The sequence below is a fragment of the Astatotilapia calliptera genome, chromosome 11, assembly GCF_900246225.1.
Source record: "Astatotilapia calliptera chromosome 11, fAstCal1.2, whole genome shotgun sequence".
Taxonomy (NCBI): Eukaryota; Metazoa; Chordata; class Actinopteri; order Cichliformes; family Cichlidae; genus Astatotilapia; species Astatotilapia calliptera.
The window spans coordinates 33,032,774-33,050,885 of record NC_039312.1 but is presented as its reverse complement, the minus strand read 5'-3'; the positions used below and the strand labels follow the sequence as shown (position 1 = coordinate 33,050,885).

At 40.4% G+C, this 18,112-nt stretch overlaps 1 protein-coding gene across 2 annotated transcripts in view; it reads left to right on the top strand.

Moving 5' to 3' along the window:
* ntrk1 (neurotrophic tyrosine kinase, receptor, type 1) overlaps nucleotides 1–18,112 on the top strand; it is a 51,139-nt gene that overhangs the window by 4,344 nt on the left and 28,683 nt on the right. For both annotated transcript variants that reach the window (XM_026185746.1, XM_026185745.1), the window contains exons 2-11: nucleotides 3,387–3,461; nucleotides 4,510–4,581; nucleotides 7,672–7,740; nucleotides 9,245–9,393; nucleotides 11,954–12,096; nucleotides 12,698–12,839; nucleotides 15,263–15,589; nucleotides 17,703–17,717; nucleotides 17,827–17,885; nucleotides 17,974–18,076. In XM_026185746.1, coding sequence (XP_026041531.1) covers nucleotides 3,387–3,461; nucleotides 4,510–4,581; nucleotides 7,672–7,740; nucleotides 9,245–9,393; nucleotides 11,954–12,096; nucleotides 12,698–12,839; nucleotides 15,263–15,589; nucleotides 17,703–17,717; nucleotides 17,827–17,885; nucleotides 17,974–18,076 — 1,154 coding nt within the window. The remainder of the gene's footprint in view (nucleotides 1–3,386; nucleotides 3,462–4,509; nucleotides 4,582–7,671; nucleotides 7,741–9,244; nucleotides 9,394–11,953; nucleotides 12,097–12,697; nucleotides 12,840–15,262; nucleotides 15,590–17,702; nucleotides 17,718–17,826; nucleotides 17,886–17,973; nucleotides 18,077–18,112) is intronic.

Sequence of the window (18,112 nt, the reverse complement as noted above, 5' to 3'; positions counted from 1 at the left end):
CTTTTTTATTGCCTAAAATGTGTTGGAGAAAAAAAGATCACACTGATGATTTAGAATTCAAAAACTCACTAAAACTTATCAAATATGGCACACTAGGCATTAAGGGGTTAAGATATTTGATTATCATTCAGTGGCATTGTTTCATAGGTACATAACCACTCAAATGTTTGATCAGAAAGGCCATAACTGACTGTCATTAATCCAACTAGAGATCATAGATATTTATTTTCTATTTAGATATACAACAGGTTTATCTAATGCAACTTCATCGTATCAAAATACTAATTGATCACTGAAAGAAAACATTTTCTGGTTGTGTTAGCACAGCCTAAAAGTCCTGTGCTGATTAAGGAAGCAGTTTGGCTAGTCGAGCCTCTGGAGCTTTTTGTGGGTTTTATGAGAAATTACTTTCTTTTGAAATTTGTCAGAGTATTCCTGGTCTAAGAAATGAAGGCTATTCCATGTGGAAAATTGCCCCCGAAAATGGAAGATTTCATAAAACAGTGTGTACTACTCCCATCAGAGAGCAGGGCAAACCGGCTCTAAACAGAATAGAAAGAGAAGTAAGAGGCCACAGTGCACCGCTGAGCAAGAGCACATCAGAGTCTGAGAAACAGATGCCTCATAGGTCTTCAACTGGCAGCTTCATTACTCTCAAAACATCAGTCTCAACAGTGAAGGGCCAACTCCAGGATATTGGCTTCTAGGCAGAAAAAGGTACATGTGAGATTAAAGACTAAAGAGAACAGATAGAAATGGGCAAAAAACACAGGCAGTGGGCAGATGATGATGATGGGGAAGGGTGTTATGGACAGATTCTAATGTTTAAAGATGTTCCCACTAATGACACAGAACATGATATTTTGGGGGGTGTTGGTGGTGGTAAAGTGGGAGATTTGTACAGGATAAATCACTTCATTGTACAAGACCGTGCAATATCTTATGGATGTTAATTGGTTTGAGCCAACAGGACAGTGGCACAAAGCACAGCTCCAAACTATGCAAGAGCTATTTAGAGAAGAAGCGGTCAGCTGGTATTGTCTTCAATGGAGTGTTCAGCACAGTAATCATATCTTGACTATGTGCTCATCAGACCAACTAAACCAATTATAGCCTCAACAGGAACCATGGGGTGAAAAATGGATCCAATGCACAAGTGGCAAAAACAGCAGTTATTCAAGTTGTCAAAAGCAAGTCAGTCCCCTTAGAGCTCAGCATTAAAAAGCATCAACGCCAGCAACAACTCGCAAGTCGTCGAAGAATGCACATTTTTCCTCGAGACCGGTGGTAGCCAGTTGGTCACTGACTGGCTTCCATGCTGGTGTGACTGGTGCCTAAAGTAAACCTCTGGCTTTGAATAACCAGCATGGCGGGTGCCAAAATGCTAAAATTGAAACTTCGAAATGCAGAGGTGAGGCGAGTTTTGCAAAAGCAATGTTGTTTACTGGTGTTATTGCTCTCAGTATTCTGTTACTGTTATTTTTCATAGTGACAGTTTGTTTTTTACATTTCTGCATATTGTTTCATCTATGTACGATAGAAGTGCGTTAATACTGCAGAGAACCCATCTTTAAATCTTTCTTATTATTTGTAACAAAAAACTTGTGGTTGTTTAAACATTCCCTTTCTATTTTTCATATTCTTCTCTATTGTGCTTGCCTCAAGGCAGTCTCCAGAAAAGGGCATTATTTTTATATTTTCTATTGATTCTGGCCATTTGGTTCATTTTACACTTTCTGAAGGATATTATAATGCATTCAACAAAGGGCTAAAAACACTCACATAAATAAAATCCTTCAATTTTTGTATCTACACATCTTTTTAAAAGCCCATTAAGTAAGTGTCCTCCTGAGCAAAATGAGCAACATTTATATGGAGCCTAGCAGGGACTGGAGAGTTGGAGAAGGGCACAGAATGAGGTGGACAGATCTCCAGTGAGATCCTTGGAAGGTCTAAACGGGCCATCTATTCAGATATCTCCTGAAAAGAGCTGGCTGTCCTTCCATCGAGTGCTACATCGATCTGCGGCTCACTAGTTATTCTGAGGTAGGCTCTGTCTGGAAAAGTGGAAAGTGACTCATTGAGAAGAATTTCCCGTTCGCCTGGCACATCTTAGGGCATTATTTTTCCCCCCACATGAGTGGCACATTCGCTTTTATTAGGCTTTGCCATTTGTGCGTCCCTGGACTTCTTGCCAGGGTTTGTCATCTGCTCTTAGTCTGTTTTGTGGGTGTTCAAGTTCCAGGGTTGCATGTCCCAAACTGTTGTTACTGATGCTTTTTGATATAACCTTCATTAAAAAAAAACCTTAATTATATTACACTGGACCTTTGTGCACATCTGAAACAACCTATTGTAGCTCGCTTTCCACTCCGATTAAGACAACTTTATTTTCTGTGCTCAAAGTCAGAGTGCGCGCCTGAGGTGACCATACTAAGAATATCTGCTCTCACTGAAAGTTTGAGCTTTTGGTTGATATGAGCTGATCTCATCACTTGAAATTTAGTTTGATCTTTGTAACAGCATACATATGAGAGAACATTAAAGTATAATTGTTGCCTTTTAACTAAGAAGCTGGTATTTGTATAACGTTGACATACTGCAGGTCAGTTTGCTAAGAGTGCAGAAAAAGTGTTTTAGCTTTTGCTCATGTGTGACTTCCAATCTTTTGACCGGATAGTATATTTTCATATCTGTTTAAGATAACTCTCATGTGAGGTAGATCTGATACATGTCTGACATACTGACCCGAGTGAAGAACCACTGGGATGAAACTGGTTTCCATGATGCTGTTCACGTCACATCAAGTAGCTGCCATTGCTCTTCAAAAGGCCATAGTTACAAAGGTGGCTGGGATCCTCTTCCTCAGTGTCATGATGCTGACTTCAGTGGCTTCCAGGTTTATTTCTGGACAATGTTTCGTGTGATGTTTTTGTTACTGTTGTTTTGATTGTTCAGTTGCTGCAATCTTATATTGACTATGCATAAAATAATTGTTACCAATCAGAGGATAAAATCAAATCTGAAATATAAATCCTGCTTTAGCTTCTTTTTGTTTAATTTAGAAACTTTATGTCTTTTCATCGTGTTTCTTGGGGGTTTGAGTACAAAGCACCTGTTTTTTTAAATGTAGTTATTTCTCCTTGTTGCTGTTATTCCTGCATCTTTCCACTGTTGGAATTCCCCCAAAGAAAACGACTTCTTTTCTGGTCTGAATCAAGTTCAATCAATCCTTTTATTAGTCTTTTTTTCTTTTGCATATTTCCTATTCAGTATGAGCTTACAGTATATGAATGTCTACATAACAAAAGACTGAAGGTCACAACACAATACCTTCATCTAACTCTCTCTCCATCACTTTCTGTCGTCCTTTCTTTATTAACTAGTTACATAGAAAACCAAGCCAGCCTGGAGAACATAACAGAAGTCGACCTTATCTTCTACAGAGAGCTGAAAAACCTGTAAGTCATTCTTTTCTCTCAACTTATTTTGAGTTTGTCAACCTATACAACTGACTGATCTGTCCTCTTATCATTGTTGTGTGTGTCAAGTTTTCTATTCTCACACTATACTTCAGTCAGAAAACTGATGTTTGAAATGATTTTCCTACAGCAGGAGAATAGAGGTAGACTGGAGTCTAGGCTCTGAGCACATTACTTCCCGCAGATATGATTATCTTGCTCAAAGCCTACAGGTGGATGCTTAGGTAGAGGAGGGGTTGAACCAAAAGGGAGTGATGAAGGGCAGCAACACTCACATATCAGAGGGATAGATGGGACATTTTTAGTTTAAATAGACTCACAAAAGCAGGATTGGTTTATTACCCCTGAAGAAAGTGAGGCATGTGCCTGAACTAGTTTGCAGGATTTGCTCCATTTAGTGTTTACTCTATTACGAGACAGAAAGAAAGCTCAAAGCTAAGATAAAACAGTCAAAGCTTATTTTTGGGAACAAAATTAAGCTCCAGCCTCAAAAGTATGTTCGCATACTTCCCAGACTGTGTATCTGAAAGTGAAATGATCTTCTTACTTCTGAGTTTGTGCAGAAATAGACAAACGTTGAGGTTGTGTGGTGATGCAGTGGTTAGCAAGAAGGTCATAGGTTTGAATCCGCTGGCTGACTGAGACCTCTATGAGGATTTTTGCATGCCTGCATGGGTACTCTCCTGATACTCAAAGGACTATGATGTTGCATGCATGACATGTTTGCTAGTTTAACTGGTGATTCTAAATTGGCTGCAGGCGTGAATGTGATGGGCTGCTCCAATGTTTACCCCACCTCTCAACAAATGATAGTTGGGATCGGCTCCAGCACCACCATGCCACTCTAAATTGAATAAATGGTTAAGAATGAAAGGATGAACTAAAAGTCAGATACACTGTGTTCAAAATGATTAAACAACAAGGATTAAAGTTGTTTTCTTTCCAACAAAGAAAAACTTGATTATATTCCAAGTGTTTTTTTGCTTCTTGATTTTTCATGTTCATTGTGCTTTATCATCCTCTGCAGCACGGTCACATTTTGCAAGCTGAGGTTCATCTCTGCCTACGCCTTCCAAAACAACCTCAAGCTTCAGTATGTGTAAGTGTCCTTGTTGATACCGAAGGATTGTGTTCCCCGTGTCGTGTTTTGACCTGTGGGCCGGTCATCCTGTTTGTCGCTGTCAGTCAGCCGGCTCTTTGCACATGTCACATGAGATTCAGACAGCTGTGTCCTCCAATCTGGAAAATCATTTTGGATGCACATTAAACCATGAATGACTTTTTTTTTTGCATTTTATTAAATACATATTAGTTTATACTTTCATGGCTGATTATATTATATGGTACTTTTAATTCAGTTGTCTGCCTGTGCAAAACACAATTAATATATAGCTTCAGCTTTCCATATTATGTGGATTTATGATCATTGATTAGCAAGAAATTGAATATTACATGGATCAATAGTGAAAATGGTTCATAGCTGCAGTCCTAAAGTCAGTTATTACTGATAAAATATCTGCAATTATAAAATTTGATCCAGTTATAACCACCAAAAAGCTAGTTAGCAAGAAGCCTCATTGTTAATTACAGCCTCTACATTGTGTTGCATGAAATTATTTTTTCAGTCTTTATTTTTCCAAACATTGTAGCTTCACGGTCCATTCCCAGCAATAAATAATACCAGGAAGCCTTATCGACCGAAACCATCAAATCTGTCTATTCATCAGCCAGCGACCCTTATCGCCACCATCTTGTCCTCATCATTTTACTGAGCGTGTGCAACATGTCCAGTGTTGTTTATCTGAAAGACAGCCGGGTTTCGAGGACCATAGATGGAGGGGTGGTGGTGGTGGTGGTGGTGAGGCAGGCAGGGTGAGCTCAAGAAATTGGAGAAGACATCCACCAGTCACCTTTTACTCGCTCACTTTGGCGGATTATCGACAACTGATGCATAATAAATACACTCCACTAAGGGTCCATTATCACTTAATCAATATTTCACTGTGGAGGGAGAGGGCGGCTGGGTTTGGGTGGAGTGTAGGGCTTTCTGTGTGACAGATGTGTTTCTGAGATTAAGGCTGACTGATTGCAGCCAAACTAAGCACTGAGCAGGGAAGCTCAGTCGACTCCAACCCCTCTTTTCTCTCTTCCTGCTCTCATTGTTGTACAAACAGCAAAAATGCATTTTGTAAAAAATGCTCATATAAATTGCAAAAAGAGAAAAAGAGAAACGAGCTGCTGTTCGTGCCTCTGCTCTGCCCCTGTGGACCGGGGGAAGAATCGAGTCTGGTAATGGATAAGCCCCAATGGCTAACCCATCTGACATGAACTTTTGGGGGCAAGGAAAACAAATAATTGAACCCTTGGTCCTGTCAGAGTGATTATGTATTGGTTTCCATTTGGACGCTCCCCAGTGTGGCTTTCTGTCATCTTCAGAGGGAGGTTTATTTACAGGCTGATTCCTGGGAAGTCTGAGGATCATTTGTGGTGATATTCAAGTGGCCTGAGAGGATTGACTAAAGGATATGTAGCATTCGATTACAGTGTTATTATTGTAAGTCGGCATATACGGTATGATTTGATTCATCACCATATTTGAAATGTTTTGAAATCTTAACGAGGAAACAGAATAAGGAGTGTGTTTGGGTTGGTAGGTAAAATGAAAAAGACTCCCGTTCCTACATTTGAGGCCTGGCGTATTGAAATTTGAGCTAAATTGTAGTGGTAATAGTAGATATTGATGATGCTGTAGACAGCTAACACCAATGTGATGTCTCCGCGGCGTGAGGCACAATGATGTGTGCCCCATGCAAAGATGTTCATGATGATATTGCTGATGTACTGAAGTTAAATTGGCCTTCTTATACTTTTATTTTACATCAAACACATGTACACATAAGGCTTTAGACTGCTCTGAATGCTTGATTTGACACTGTTGTGTTTGTTCTTGGCTCCGTCTGATGTCAGTAAGAGCAGATATTCTAAATATAGAAATCTCAGCCACACAGCAGGGGTGCAGCCAGTCAGAAAGTTAGCTTAAAGGGAGGATAGCCCCAAGGGAATAGGACAGGCTTGTTAAAGACAGCTGTCGAATGGAAAGGCTGCACTGGATGAAAAAAGGAAGGATCAGAGCAAAATATGTCCCATTTAAAAAGAGAGATTATGTCATTGTAATCTTTATTTTCTTAATCATCTTAATTTAGCATGTTAACAATATTAGCATGTTCACTGTTACAGCTAAGGCTGGTAGGGATGCAAGTAATTTTGTGTTTGTTTAAAACAAATTGTAACCTATTAAAACTTTCTCAAAACACAGTTGACCTTCTAAATGATCAGAAACGCAGAATTGATGACATTTAAAGGAGCATAAATGTCTGCTCCAAATTTAGCAGCAGTTCATCCAGATGTTTAAGAGACGTGAGACATACAAGTTAAGATAAAGAAAGAGTCTGTGACTCATTCTCATTGACTCATTCGCTGCCTTTGCTACAGCCGTTTGGCCAGTAAAAACCCAGATGTCTCGGCGGTTTTCATAGACATTTTTCAGACATTTCTTCGATACATGTGAAACTTTTTTTCTCGATATGTATTTCTTTAGCGTATTTGACTCCAAAGAATTACTGCTGGGCCCTGTCCCTCGCCCCAGAAGTGTTTGCGAACTGAACTAATCACCTAATGTACTGAACTCTAAGCAAACACTGAGAGATGTGCCGGGGGTGCTTGTGAATGTGGCTTCTCGGCTGGTGTGAAATACGTGCCAAGGTAATTGATCAGGACCCATTTGGATGCATTAACGTTTTCCACTGAGTGTAATTCAAGGCAGGTACACATTGTTCTGAAAGCGAGCAATCAAATCACAGCGTGACTCAACTGCAGAACAGGACCAGATTACTACAAAGAAAAATAACATATTTACTCGAATCTTTCCTTTATTTCGACTCGTAATAGCTTTGTTTTGGTTTGTTTTTGGAACCGCGCTCCTTCACAAAGCAACATTTGAACAGACAGCACAATAAGACAACTATTGTCTGTCTGTGCTGCTGGAAAGGTAAAATCCAGACACAGCAAAGATGTCACATGTAAAAGCTTAAGGTTAAATGATATAATGGCTGCATATCAATGGAAAATGCAACAAAGGAGAATTAAGAAGTGTTCACAATGTCACCTGTCTTCTCTTTTTGTTTGACAGAAACTTGGCATCAAACTCTCTGGAGCACATCAGCTGGAAGGTGTTTCATTTTCTGCCTCTGCTTAACCTGTGAGTCTATTTAGAATTTGGAGTAAGAATACTCTCTGTCATCTAAACCATTTTAAATTTGTGTTAGCTAGCGTGGTAATAAAAATGTAATAATTTTCAAAGGTAAAACTTGGGTAAGCAACTGTTCTGCAGCAGCAGACCGCATGAAAAAATATGGCCATTAGTGCCAACACATGACAGAGCTTTGTGGTTACCCTCATAGTTGACCTCAGCTCTCCATCCACACAGTGTGCATACAGTCAGTTGGTCACATTACCTTCACAGAATTGCTCTACAAGCTTTAAGTTACCCAAGTTGAATTTTCTGGATAAAAATAGAGTGCATTTGGAAGAAAACTTGACTGCACCAGGCGCAAGAACCTGCAGCTGGATGGCTTTGAAAGTGTGACAATTGCAGAGACAGAGAAGGAGAGCACAATCTTTGGAGTTTTGATTATACTTTGCACCAGAAACTCATATTTCAGAAGTCAGAATGTGTGTTTTATCCAGCCTTCGTATATCTGTTTTCCACTGACTGAGTGCTGGAGCTGATGCAGGGGCTGTTCTACGCTGGTTCCTCTTCAACACCAGCCTGCAATTGGAAAAATGTTTCCAATTGCAGGCTGTTGATTCTGTTCATCTGGACGTAGAGTTTTCAGTGGGTTAAACGTTTCATAACTAATCCAAGTGACTTCTTCACATCATGTTTGCATCAAGACAATTTCATTTTGTCTCATTAGTTTAAATTCATTTCGTTTCTAGACTAGATATTCTTATTTCACTTAGTTTTTATAATTTGAAAATAGTTTTAGTTTAGTTTTTATTTAGTTTCAGTGTTAGTTTTAGCCCTTTAAATTATTATTTCTTATTTTTGGAGGGCATACAGGTGTAAAATGAGTTCATTTGTGGATTTCACCCACTTTACTTAAAGTTGGGCTGCAAGTGAGCTGGTCACTCCTGAACTAGCAACTGCCCAGTATAATATGGTCATGTGACCAGCATGTCAGGCCACAGTGACCTCATGGCCCAGTGCTGTTCCTGCTGTTTCTGTTTCTGATGAGAACTTTGGTCAGTTATACTTTTGCTGTTAGCTTTTTCTAGCCCAAGGACAGAGGTGTTATTCAGCATGAAACTAAACTAACCTGGGAAACAGTCTTTGTGCTACATCTATAACTACACGTCCTTAATTGTTGATTCAATTCAGAGGTGAACATATTTAGATATTGTAAAGTTAACTGCTTCTTTTCTGAGTTGATTGTCCTCTTTCAGCATGTAGTTTGTAAGGTTCCTGAAAGTATAGAAGCTTGTCTGTACGGTTATTTTCTAATTAAAGATAATTCTTCAAGGATTTATATCAATTATTTTATACATTCCTTGTCATGCACTTGTATTAGAAGCTTTCAAATGAAACACTTGGAGGGTATTTGTATATAACAGTGAGTTAAAACTGTTTGCATGAGGACTGAACGTGTTTTTGATTCATGTCTAATAATTTCAAGTCATTGTTTGTTGGTTTCTCTTTTCAGCGTTTTGAGAGACAACCCTCTCATTTGCTCATGTGAGCTCTACTGGCTGAAGCAGTGGCAAGAACGCGGTGACCTGGATAACCAAATGTTGTCTTGCTTGTCCGATGGCGAGAAAATGTCCCTTTTCAATTTGATGATAGAAAACTGCAGTGAGTATGCGTTTCATTGTTTCTTGTTGAGAAAGCTGTAAAAGGTTTGACACCAGTCAGCTGTTATGATTTAACACAAGCCAACAGGTTTTATGACATTACCAGTAGTTTATTGGCAAGTCATGCTACACGTGTGCTGGTTGCACACGTGAGATCTGGTCAAAGGTTTGGGTTTTTGTTTTTAAAAAAAATAATGTTCTCACCTCATGCGCAGTTAAACCCTGTTTGCCAAAGCGAACCTCAGGCTTCAGATTGTTGTAAATGTTCGATTTTCAATATTTTTCTCCGTCCTTCTGCCTGAGCTCACACGACTCAGCACTGATTTCCTTGTATGCTCTGGCTCTGCCATAGATTTTAAATAAAAGATGGACTTAGCCACAGTGATGTCACCCAGTGGCTTCTAAACTCTGCATTTTGAAGCATCCACTTAACTTTATGGCCGTCACAAGTCACCATATTTGCACAAGAGGATGAAGTTATATAGACTTTATGAGCACATTGCACAGCTACACAGTCCTGCTAAGTAACAGTAACTATTAAGACTTATTTCAATAAAGCTGAAACACAAGCTTAAAAAATCAGACTCGCTGCCATAAAAACAAGGAGATGCTTGCATGTATTTATGTTTTATATCCTTTTTAAAAAGCTACTTTTATTCCTTCCCAGTTGGGAGGTTGGGAGTCACCTTACTACCATGACAAATATAGACCCTTAATCCTAATCTTATTGGATAGTCTGTACATCACTATTACCAGTCACTATTCATTGGTAATTACATAAATAAGTAGAGCATAAGACTGCCTCTGAGAATCAGAGCACTCAGGCTGATAAAGGTAAGCCTCTACTTAGTCAAATGGGTCAGTTATTAAAAATGTAGACTTAAATAACTGTTTGTGGTTTGCCTAAAAATCTTTATTAGTGCTATGATTTGGGGTTTCTAACTATGGGAGTCTATATAGATCGTCTAGATCAGGGGTGTCAAACTCAAATACACGGTGGGCCAAAATTCAAAACTGGAACAAAGTCGCAGGCTAACGTTAATATTTATTGTAATATATTTATTCCTCCAGATATAAGAATGAATCTTTTCTTATGGACTCAAACACGTTTTGCTGAAAAACTGAATATCGAACAAGCAAAACTTAATACTAAACAATATATATATTAGCTGTATAATACCAGTAGGCCAGCTCTAATAGTAATTTGGTATGGCTTCGCGGGCCAAATGTAATTAGTCTGCGGGCCAAATTTGGCCCGCGGGCCAGAGTTTGACACCTATGGTCTAGATTTTGGAGCCAGTCTCAAGTGGCCACTCGAGGAACTGCACTTCTTGGCACTTGAGCCCCAAATTTTGCTTCTTGTGCTGTGTGTGAGATGAGGAGGAAGCCAGGCGAGGAGCAGCCAGTCAGAAGAAATTGGACTTTTTATGAGGTTGAACACCAGTCGAGATGTGCTGTATGTGAGAGCCAACAGAGTAAGATCACACATAAAACAGTCTTTAACTGCACGCTTACTAGTAAAAGTGTACTGTCTCATTGTGCCAGTATAATAGGGTAGCCTTTTAGAGCGAGTAAGAAGCACCTTTGCCTAATCCAGTATTTCTGAGAAGTGAGAATGTTTCTTAGAGAGCGTCTCTCCTGTGGACTACATGTGAGAAAGGTCAACTCTTCTCCAACCTGATTCTTCAGAAATTCTCCACAATTCATGTGTGAAAATGACACAAGATAAAAAGCATGTTTTAAATATGTGAATAACGCGAGGCTCAAGTGGAGCCCCTTAAAAGTTGCAGAGCTGGAAATGCGCAGCCTGTAACACGACTTATGGATTTTTCTTTAGGGCAGAAGTTGAAAATGTAAGAACTTGTTTCATTTGTATTTGTTAAACCACATGTGGTGGAGATTTATTTTGTAAAGTTCATCAGATCGGGGCGATCATGGCTCAAAGAGTTGGCAGTTCATCTTGTAACCGGAAAGTTGCCGGTTCGAGCCCCGGCTTGGACAGTCTCGGTCGTTGTGTCCTTGGGCAAGACACTTCACCTACCGCCTACTGGTGATGGCCAGAGGGGCCGATGGCGCGATATTACAGCCTCGCTTCTGTCAGCCTGCCCCAGAGCAGCTGTGGCTACAACTGTAGCTGCCTCCACCAGTGTGTGAACGTGAGAGTGAATGAATAGTGGAATTGTACAGCGCTTTGAGGGCCCCGAAAAGTGCTATATAATTTTTTAATCATGTTTTGTAAGCAGTATTTGAAATAATGCATCTACTTCAAATTGTCTTGAAAAATAATATGTTTTTGTTCCTATTCAGGATATAAAAGGCTGCAAAAAAGCAGGTACACCAAAATGTGGGGAAGAAATTGGCTCAACATTGTTGCTCTAATCACATACAGCAGGAACTTCTTGTTGCCAGGAAACATATGAGAGATTTTGTCCCTGTGCTGTTTTTCTAAAGAGCTTTGAAAAAAAAGAGGAGGAGTTCAACTCTATACTTAGTTGCACCATCACAACAGCAACCTGTGTTTATTGCTATGTACTCTCATGCTGTCTGTCCTGCACTCTCAGGCCTGCCTGAGGTGAAGATTACCGCCTCACAGGATAAGATTCTGGAAGGAGGCAACCTTACATTCGTATGTGAGGTGGAAGGAAGTCCCACTCTCACCGTGAGATGGCAGACCGAGGCCCTCCACTCTCACTTTTTTACCAAGGTAGCTGAGAATTTTCAGCATGTGCTCAACAAATACAAAATTAGTTTTTCTTTGTTTTTTTAAGATGTCATAGTTTTTCCTCTTCCTATGATCCCCGATGGACTGGATGATGCTCAGATCAGAGCTCTGTGTTATGAAAATTGACTTTCTATTAGTTTTTTTTATTAAATTTAAAAAGAAATTTTTAAATTTAGTCTCTCTCCCCAACCAGATGCGACAGATGGCCCCGCCCCTCCCTGAGCCTGGTTCTGCCAGAGGTTTCTTCCTGTTAAAAGGGAGTTTATCCTTCCCACTGTTGCCAAAGTGCTTGCTCATAGGGGGTCATCTGATTGTTGGGTTTTTCTCTGTACGGTCTACCTTGAGGTAATTGCTGTATCATTGTAGTCAGGGTTTTTACATTGTGGTTCCATTTCTGATCTGCTGTAAAGCTCTTTAGATCAGCTACATTGAGCCTAAAGTGACATAAATCACCTTCAAATGCGGCTCTCTAATCTATTGATCCGTACTAGAGTAAATTGGGTCTCATTTCATCGTTGTAACACGTATACCTCCAAGCGATGTATTTGTAGTTAAACACCTTGTCTGTGTGTGCCGGCGGTAGCTGCAGGAGAGCAGAGACTCTGCGCTGGAGCTGGTCCTTTACCTCACCAACGTTTCCTCCAAGGACAACCTACACAACCTGACTTGCGAGGCCGAGAACCAAGCTGGGCCAGGGGAGAGGATGGTGCAATTGGACATTGAGTGTAAGTGCCTGCAAAATAAAACCGAGCTCTTGAAAGCTCACAGGCTCAATACAAATCGTCGGGCTTAATGGAGGTTAGGGCGAGAGCACACTGGGGCCATTTTCTAGTGCAGGCAGGGTGGACAGCCAGAGAAAGGGAAAAACGCACTGCACTGATTTCTTCTAAATGCCCCTTCTACAAATACGAGTATGTACCCACCATGCTTCTAATGGAGCTCTCTGTCACCTGCCACTCACTCTGCCGACTGGTGAGTAGTGTTAAAATAGTATAAGTGAAGTGCAGCGGGTATGGCTTGCTTTTTAATGCAGGGATACAATGAGAGGACAAAAGAAAGTGAACTCACCTCACCTTGCTCTTAAAGAACTCCTTCACCTCATGTACTTTTAAATTACACTTGCAGCTTGACCCTGGAGGTTTACTGTTGTTTTCTCCTTTCGGATGCATTAGTGCATCTGGAAGTTGAACAATGAGGAATGACAGCACCCAGCGGTCCCACTGAAGACAGAGTCAGATGCATTAGTGATACATTACTGACAATACTACCCAAACAATATCATATATCACCAACTCAGTGACACTCATTAGAAAATAAAGCCAAAAAGAGCAGGGGCGCCAATCAGCTGAGGCCAAATGCACAAGCATCAAGGGACAGATAATGAGCATCAGGAAAATGAGGCTGATAACCCGTGCTAAGATCTGATTTGAGCCTGTGCTAATGGACTTTTCCCTCCTACACCGGAAAACCGCTTCATCCGCAGTGATTGGCAGTCTGTAAATGCGTTAGTGCAGCTAATCTATCAACATCGGCCCCCCTGGTGGACGGACACTCGTTAACCGCTAGCCCTTTAATTATTCTTAATTACCTCCCAGAACAGTGGGTGTTTACTGCTGAGTGGCTCTCTGTGCCATTGATTCATGGTACTCGTGTGGCTTCCCTTTCATATAAAAGAGCTTTTCTAAATTGTGCTTTTTTTTTTAACTTTAAGTCTGAAAAGGTGAAAGCAAATCATCATTTTTGTCAACATCTACTGTCCCAAAAGATGGTGTCTTGCCTGCAAAGCATCCAGTTAGCACCGACTCTACCTGGACTGGGGCCAGAAATCATTTATTGTGTTTGCCATGTTTCACAATGTTCATTGTATAATTCTGCAATGAAGTCTGAGAACTGGCAGGCTCATTAAACATAATTCTAGCCTTCCTTTTCACCCCTGCAGTGAAATTGCTTGTGTAAGATTAGCAGAGGTCGCTAATGGATGATTAGTTAAATGTGATAAATAGCACTAATTTTCACTCGGTGTAACAGACTTTAGCGAGCCCTCGGTAAAGAGACGAATGCCTTGGTATCTCCTTAGCGCAGCACTTTCTGGGGTTGGGTCACGGGTTAAGAGCAGCAGAATGACTCGTGCACATCAGGGGTTTCTGCAGTCGAGAGTTGTGTTCGATCTAAACAAAGCCATTTCCTGTAACTTCACGTCCAGAAGAGCTTCCAGGTAGCATTTGTGGTCAGGGGCACGACAACGACCAGGATTTCATTATTCATAGCAGGTCAGCGCAGGTTTGCAGTGCAGATGGAGAGCATTGATTCTTGGAAACTCAGAGGCAACCTATAGAGTACTGACCTGCTTTGTTATGTGTGAGTAAAATGCACATTCAGCATAAAATCAGGGCTGAGCATATATAATTATTATTTGACTGTAAGTGTATCTATGTGTATTTCGTGGGAGAACTTTTTTAGTATGGGCAAAGTTGCAAGCATAGACTGTATACAAAAGATGGACATGACCACAGGTCGAGTGTCTTGTTATTTTTTAAGTCAGGGTTGGCTTTGATAACTTTGATTGATATGTTGGTTGCAATAATAAGACTTGAAACAAATGATTGAGACCTTAAACTTGTCAGTAAAATGTTAATTTGGGTCATAATTTAAGTGAGCTGTAGCCTACAAAATCTGACTTCCTGACTTTCATCCAGAGAAGTTCCCAATGAGGTAATTTCATTGGTTAATCTTTCTCTGATTGATTGTTTTGCCTATGACTGAGTGTTTTAAGTCAGACGCAAAACCACAGAGTCTTTATAGATGTATTATATTATATTATGACTATGTTGTATATAATATTAAGTGCTTAGCTGAAAGACTGGAAACGGGTGGAACCAACTAGTCAGATGCAGTAGAACTGAGCTAAGCTAACTGTCTGCACTACACAAACATGAGGATTGAGTCAATATTCTCATTGAACTCTTGCCAAAGATTTATTTCCCAGACTACCTTTTTTACTTTCTCAGTTGATTTTTTCCATCTAAAAATACATTAAATCAAATCACCAGGACACCATAGACAGTTTTTGAGCTCATCTTTTCTTTAGAAACTCATTTATGTCTGTGCTCTGCTACTTCACAACTCAAAACTCTGTGTCTCCTCGCAGTTCCAGTCAGAATAATCTTCCTGAATAATGCTGTGCCGCAGCACCACTGGTGTTTTCCGTTTGCCGTGGACGGCAATCCCGAACCGAACATCACCTGGCTTTACAACGGCAAGAAATTAAACGAGACCAGATACATATACACGCAGCCCATCGTAGATTCAGGCGATGGATCGGAGAAGCACGGATGTCTCTTCCTTGACAAGCCAACCCACGTCAACAATGGCAACTACACTCTGATTGTGGAGAACAAACTGGGAAGAGATGAGGCCACCGCACTTGGGTTTTTCATGCACAACCCCTTTGACAATTTTGAGGGGGTAATTCCATGTGAGTTCCTGTTTTGCTACTCTAAACTAAACTACTCACTGATTACTAATTATCTCCTAGAGTCATGTCTCACTTGGCGCCATCTTGAAACATCTTGAAAGCCAACTCTGAGCACATTATTTGGCCAGTCATTTTGAAGCCTTATCCAAATGAGCCGGGACATAAAACCTGGATGTGTAGAATTATATGTTTTATTAATGATAAATGCTACTTTAAAAGTTTGCTGATATTATACCAAAATTGTAAAAGGTTCTAATTCTGCTATCTTTGTAATCACTTAAATGTTATTAATTAAAGTCATTAGAAGTTGTTCATCATCCTGTAATATCAACTATAGCTGCTGGGTTTCCCTATGGAAATCACATTAAATCCATTACCTACCAGAGATGAAAGAATTTGCAGACATCTTAATCATCACGTGTAGAATAAATATCTTTAATTCATCTCCAGGTTTTCTTTGCATTATAAGTCACTTTAAAAATCAATCAAGTGAACAGCGTATGTGCCCGTGCACTGCAGTGGAAACCACTGATTACCAGCCTGATTCCTAGATAGGGAACCAAGATGACCACCATCATCTAGAGAGGAGGCATCTACTCTTTCCTGGTGCCAACCTGTCACATATGCAGCTTTGTGTCTTTGGTTTAAGTTTGAAGGAAGAAGAAGGGCATGCCTTTTATTTTGAGCAGTTATGTTATTTATGGAGGTAACCTGCTATCATTTAATTTATTGTTTTGGCCTTGGCCTACCCTGACATTAATTTAAACTCCCGCTTTTGTGGCTCTGTGATCAATAAATACAACATATATTATCTGTGGTTCTTGTGGCTGCTGAGGGCAAGGGAGATGGATGCCTTTTATATTGTGTCTTGGCTGCCCGTTGATGGGGTTTAACAACAAGGTTGGAGGAAAGTCCACTGGCAACCATACTGGAAAAGCCTTCAGTCAGTTATTTGGACGGTTGGTCGCTGGGACATAGAAAACTGTATAGAATCACCACAAACTACACATGGAAGCCCCAGGAAGCTTACATGTGCAAAAATCTACATCTACCTACGTCTTTACTATGATTATCAGCATCAGCTGCACAGATCACAGTTGAGCGACAGCCACGAGGCCGGTGGCATTTCATACGCTGAATGTGAGACGTCAAATCCAAATGGAGAACGCAACATTGCATTCACAGGAGGGTGATGAAAATATATAATATATAAGAAATAATAATAGAAATAATCCAACCATCCATCCATTCGCTACCGCTTATCCTTTTCAGGGTCGCGGCTCCCAGCTGTCATAGGGCGAGAGGCAGGGTACACCCTGGACAGGTCGCCAGTCTGTCGCAGGGCTAACACATAGGGACAGACAACCATTCGCACTCACATTCACTCGCACATTCACACCTAGTGGCAATTTGGATTATCCAATTAACCTATCCCCACAAGTTGCATGTCTTTGGACGGTGGGAGGAAGCCAGAGTACCCGGAGGGAACCCACGCAAACACGGGGAGAACATGCAAACTCCACACAGCTGGGATAGGCTCCAGCGCCCCCGCGACCCTGAAAAGGATAAGCGGAAGCGACTTTATAGTCTTTATATCTATATCTATATCTATATCTATATAGATAGAGAAAAAATATATATATACATAACTAACAATGCAACAAATGAAGAGCTTAATGAAAACAGAATGGAGAAAATGATATGAAGTGTTGATAAAGAGCAAAGGTATCATCTGGACTTAAGTGTGAGTGAATTATATAAACTGTACGATGATAGTACCAAGTTATGTGCCGGGAATTCATAGCAGTGCTCAAGGTGTGTTATTGCCCTTCAGTGTTAAAGTGATGAGGAGTGAAGAGGGAGCACATTAGATATCTGACAGAGACAATAATGTAAGTGTCACTTAAAACTAATTGATCGTCACACTAGTTCTGGGGATTCTTTCTATGTCGTGAACTGAAAGGTGTCGACCTTACTGCATTGTGATTCAGTGCTTGATATGTAGAAATAGCCAAACTAAACAGAGTGAATGCACCATGAGAAGCGCATGTTGCATCATGGTACTCTGTGCTGTTTGCTCATAAATGTGTTTTGTGCTTTTCCCACATGCAAGACGTCGTGGGTCAAAGTAAGTGTTCAGTTGATTTTGAGTCTATAAAATATCTCAGCATGTCCTTTGAACACTGAATGGAGATCTACGTGTCATTTTATTTGTTGCTCTCACTCCTGCCCCGCAGGTCCTACAAACAAATCAGACATGGACGTCACAGAAAACCCGGAGAGTCGGATGTATTTGGTGCGTCTGTGCCAACGCTTCTCAATCCCAATGCAAAAGCAGCAGCTAATGAGTGTTAGTGACTGAAAATACAATGTTTGTTTGACAGGTGTATGTGGCCGTGGGTCTCGGTGTGTTTGCTTGCAAACTTCTGCTCATCATGGTTTTGGTTGTCTACAAATGTGGCCATCATTCCAAGTTTGGAATTCACAGTAAGTTATTTAAGTTTGACTGCAAGCTTGAAATTA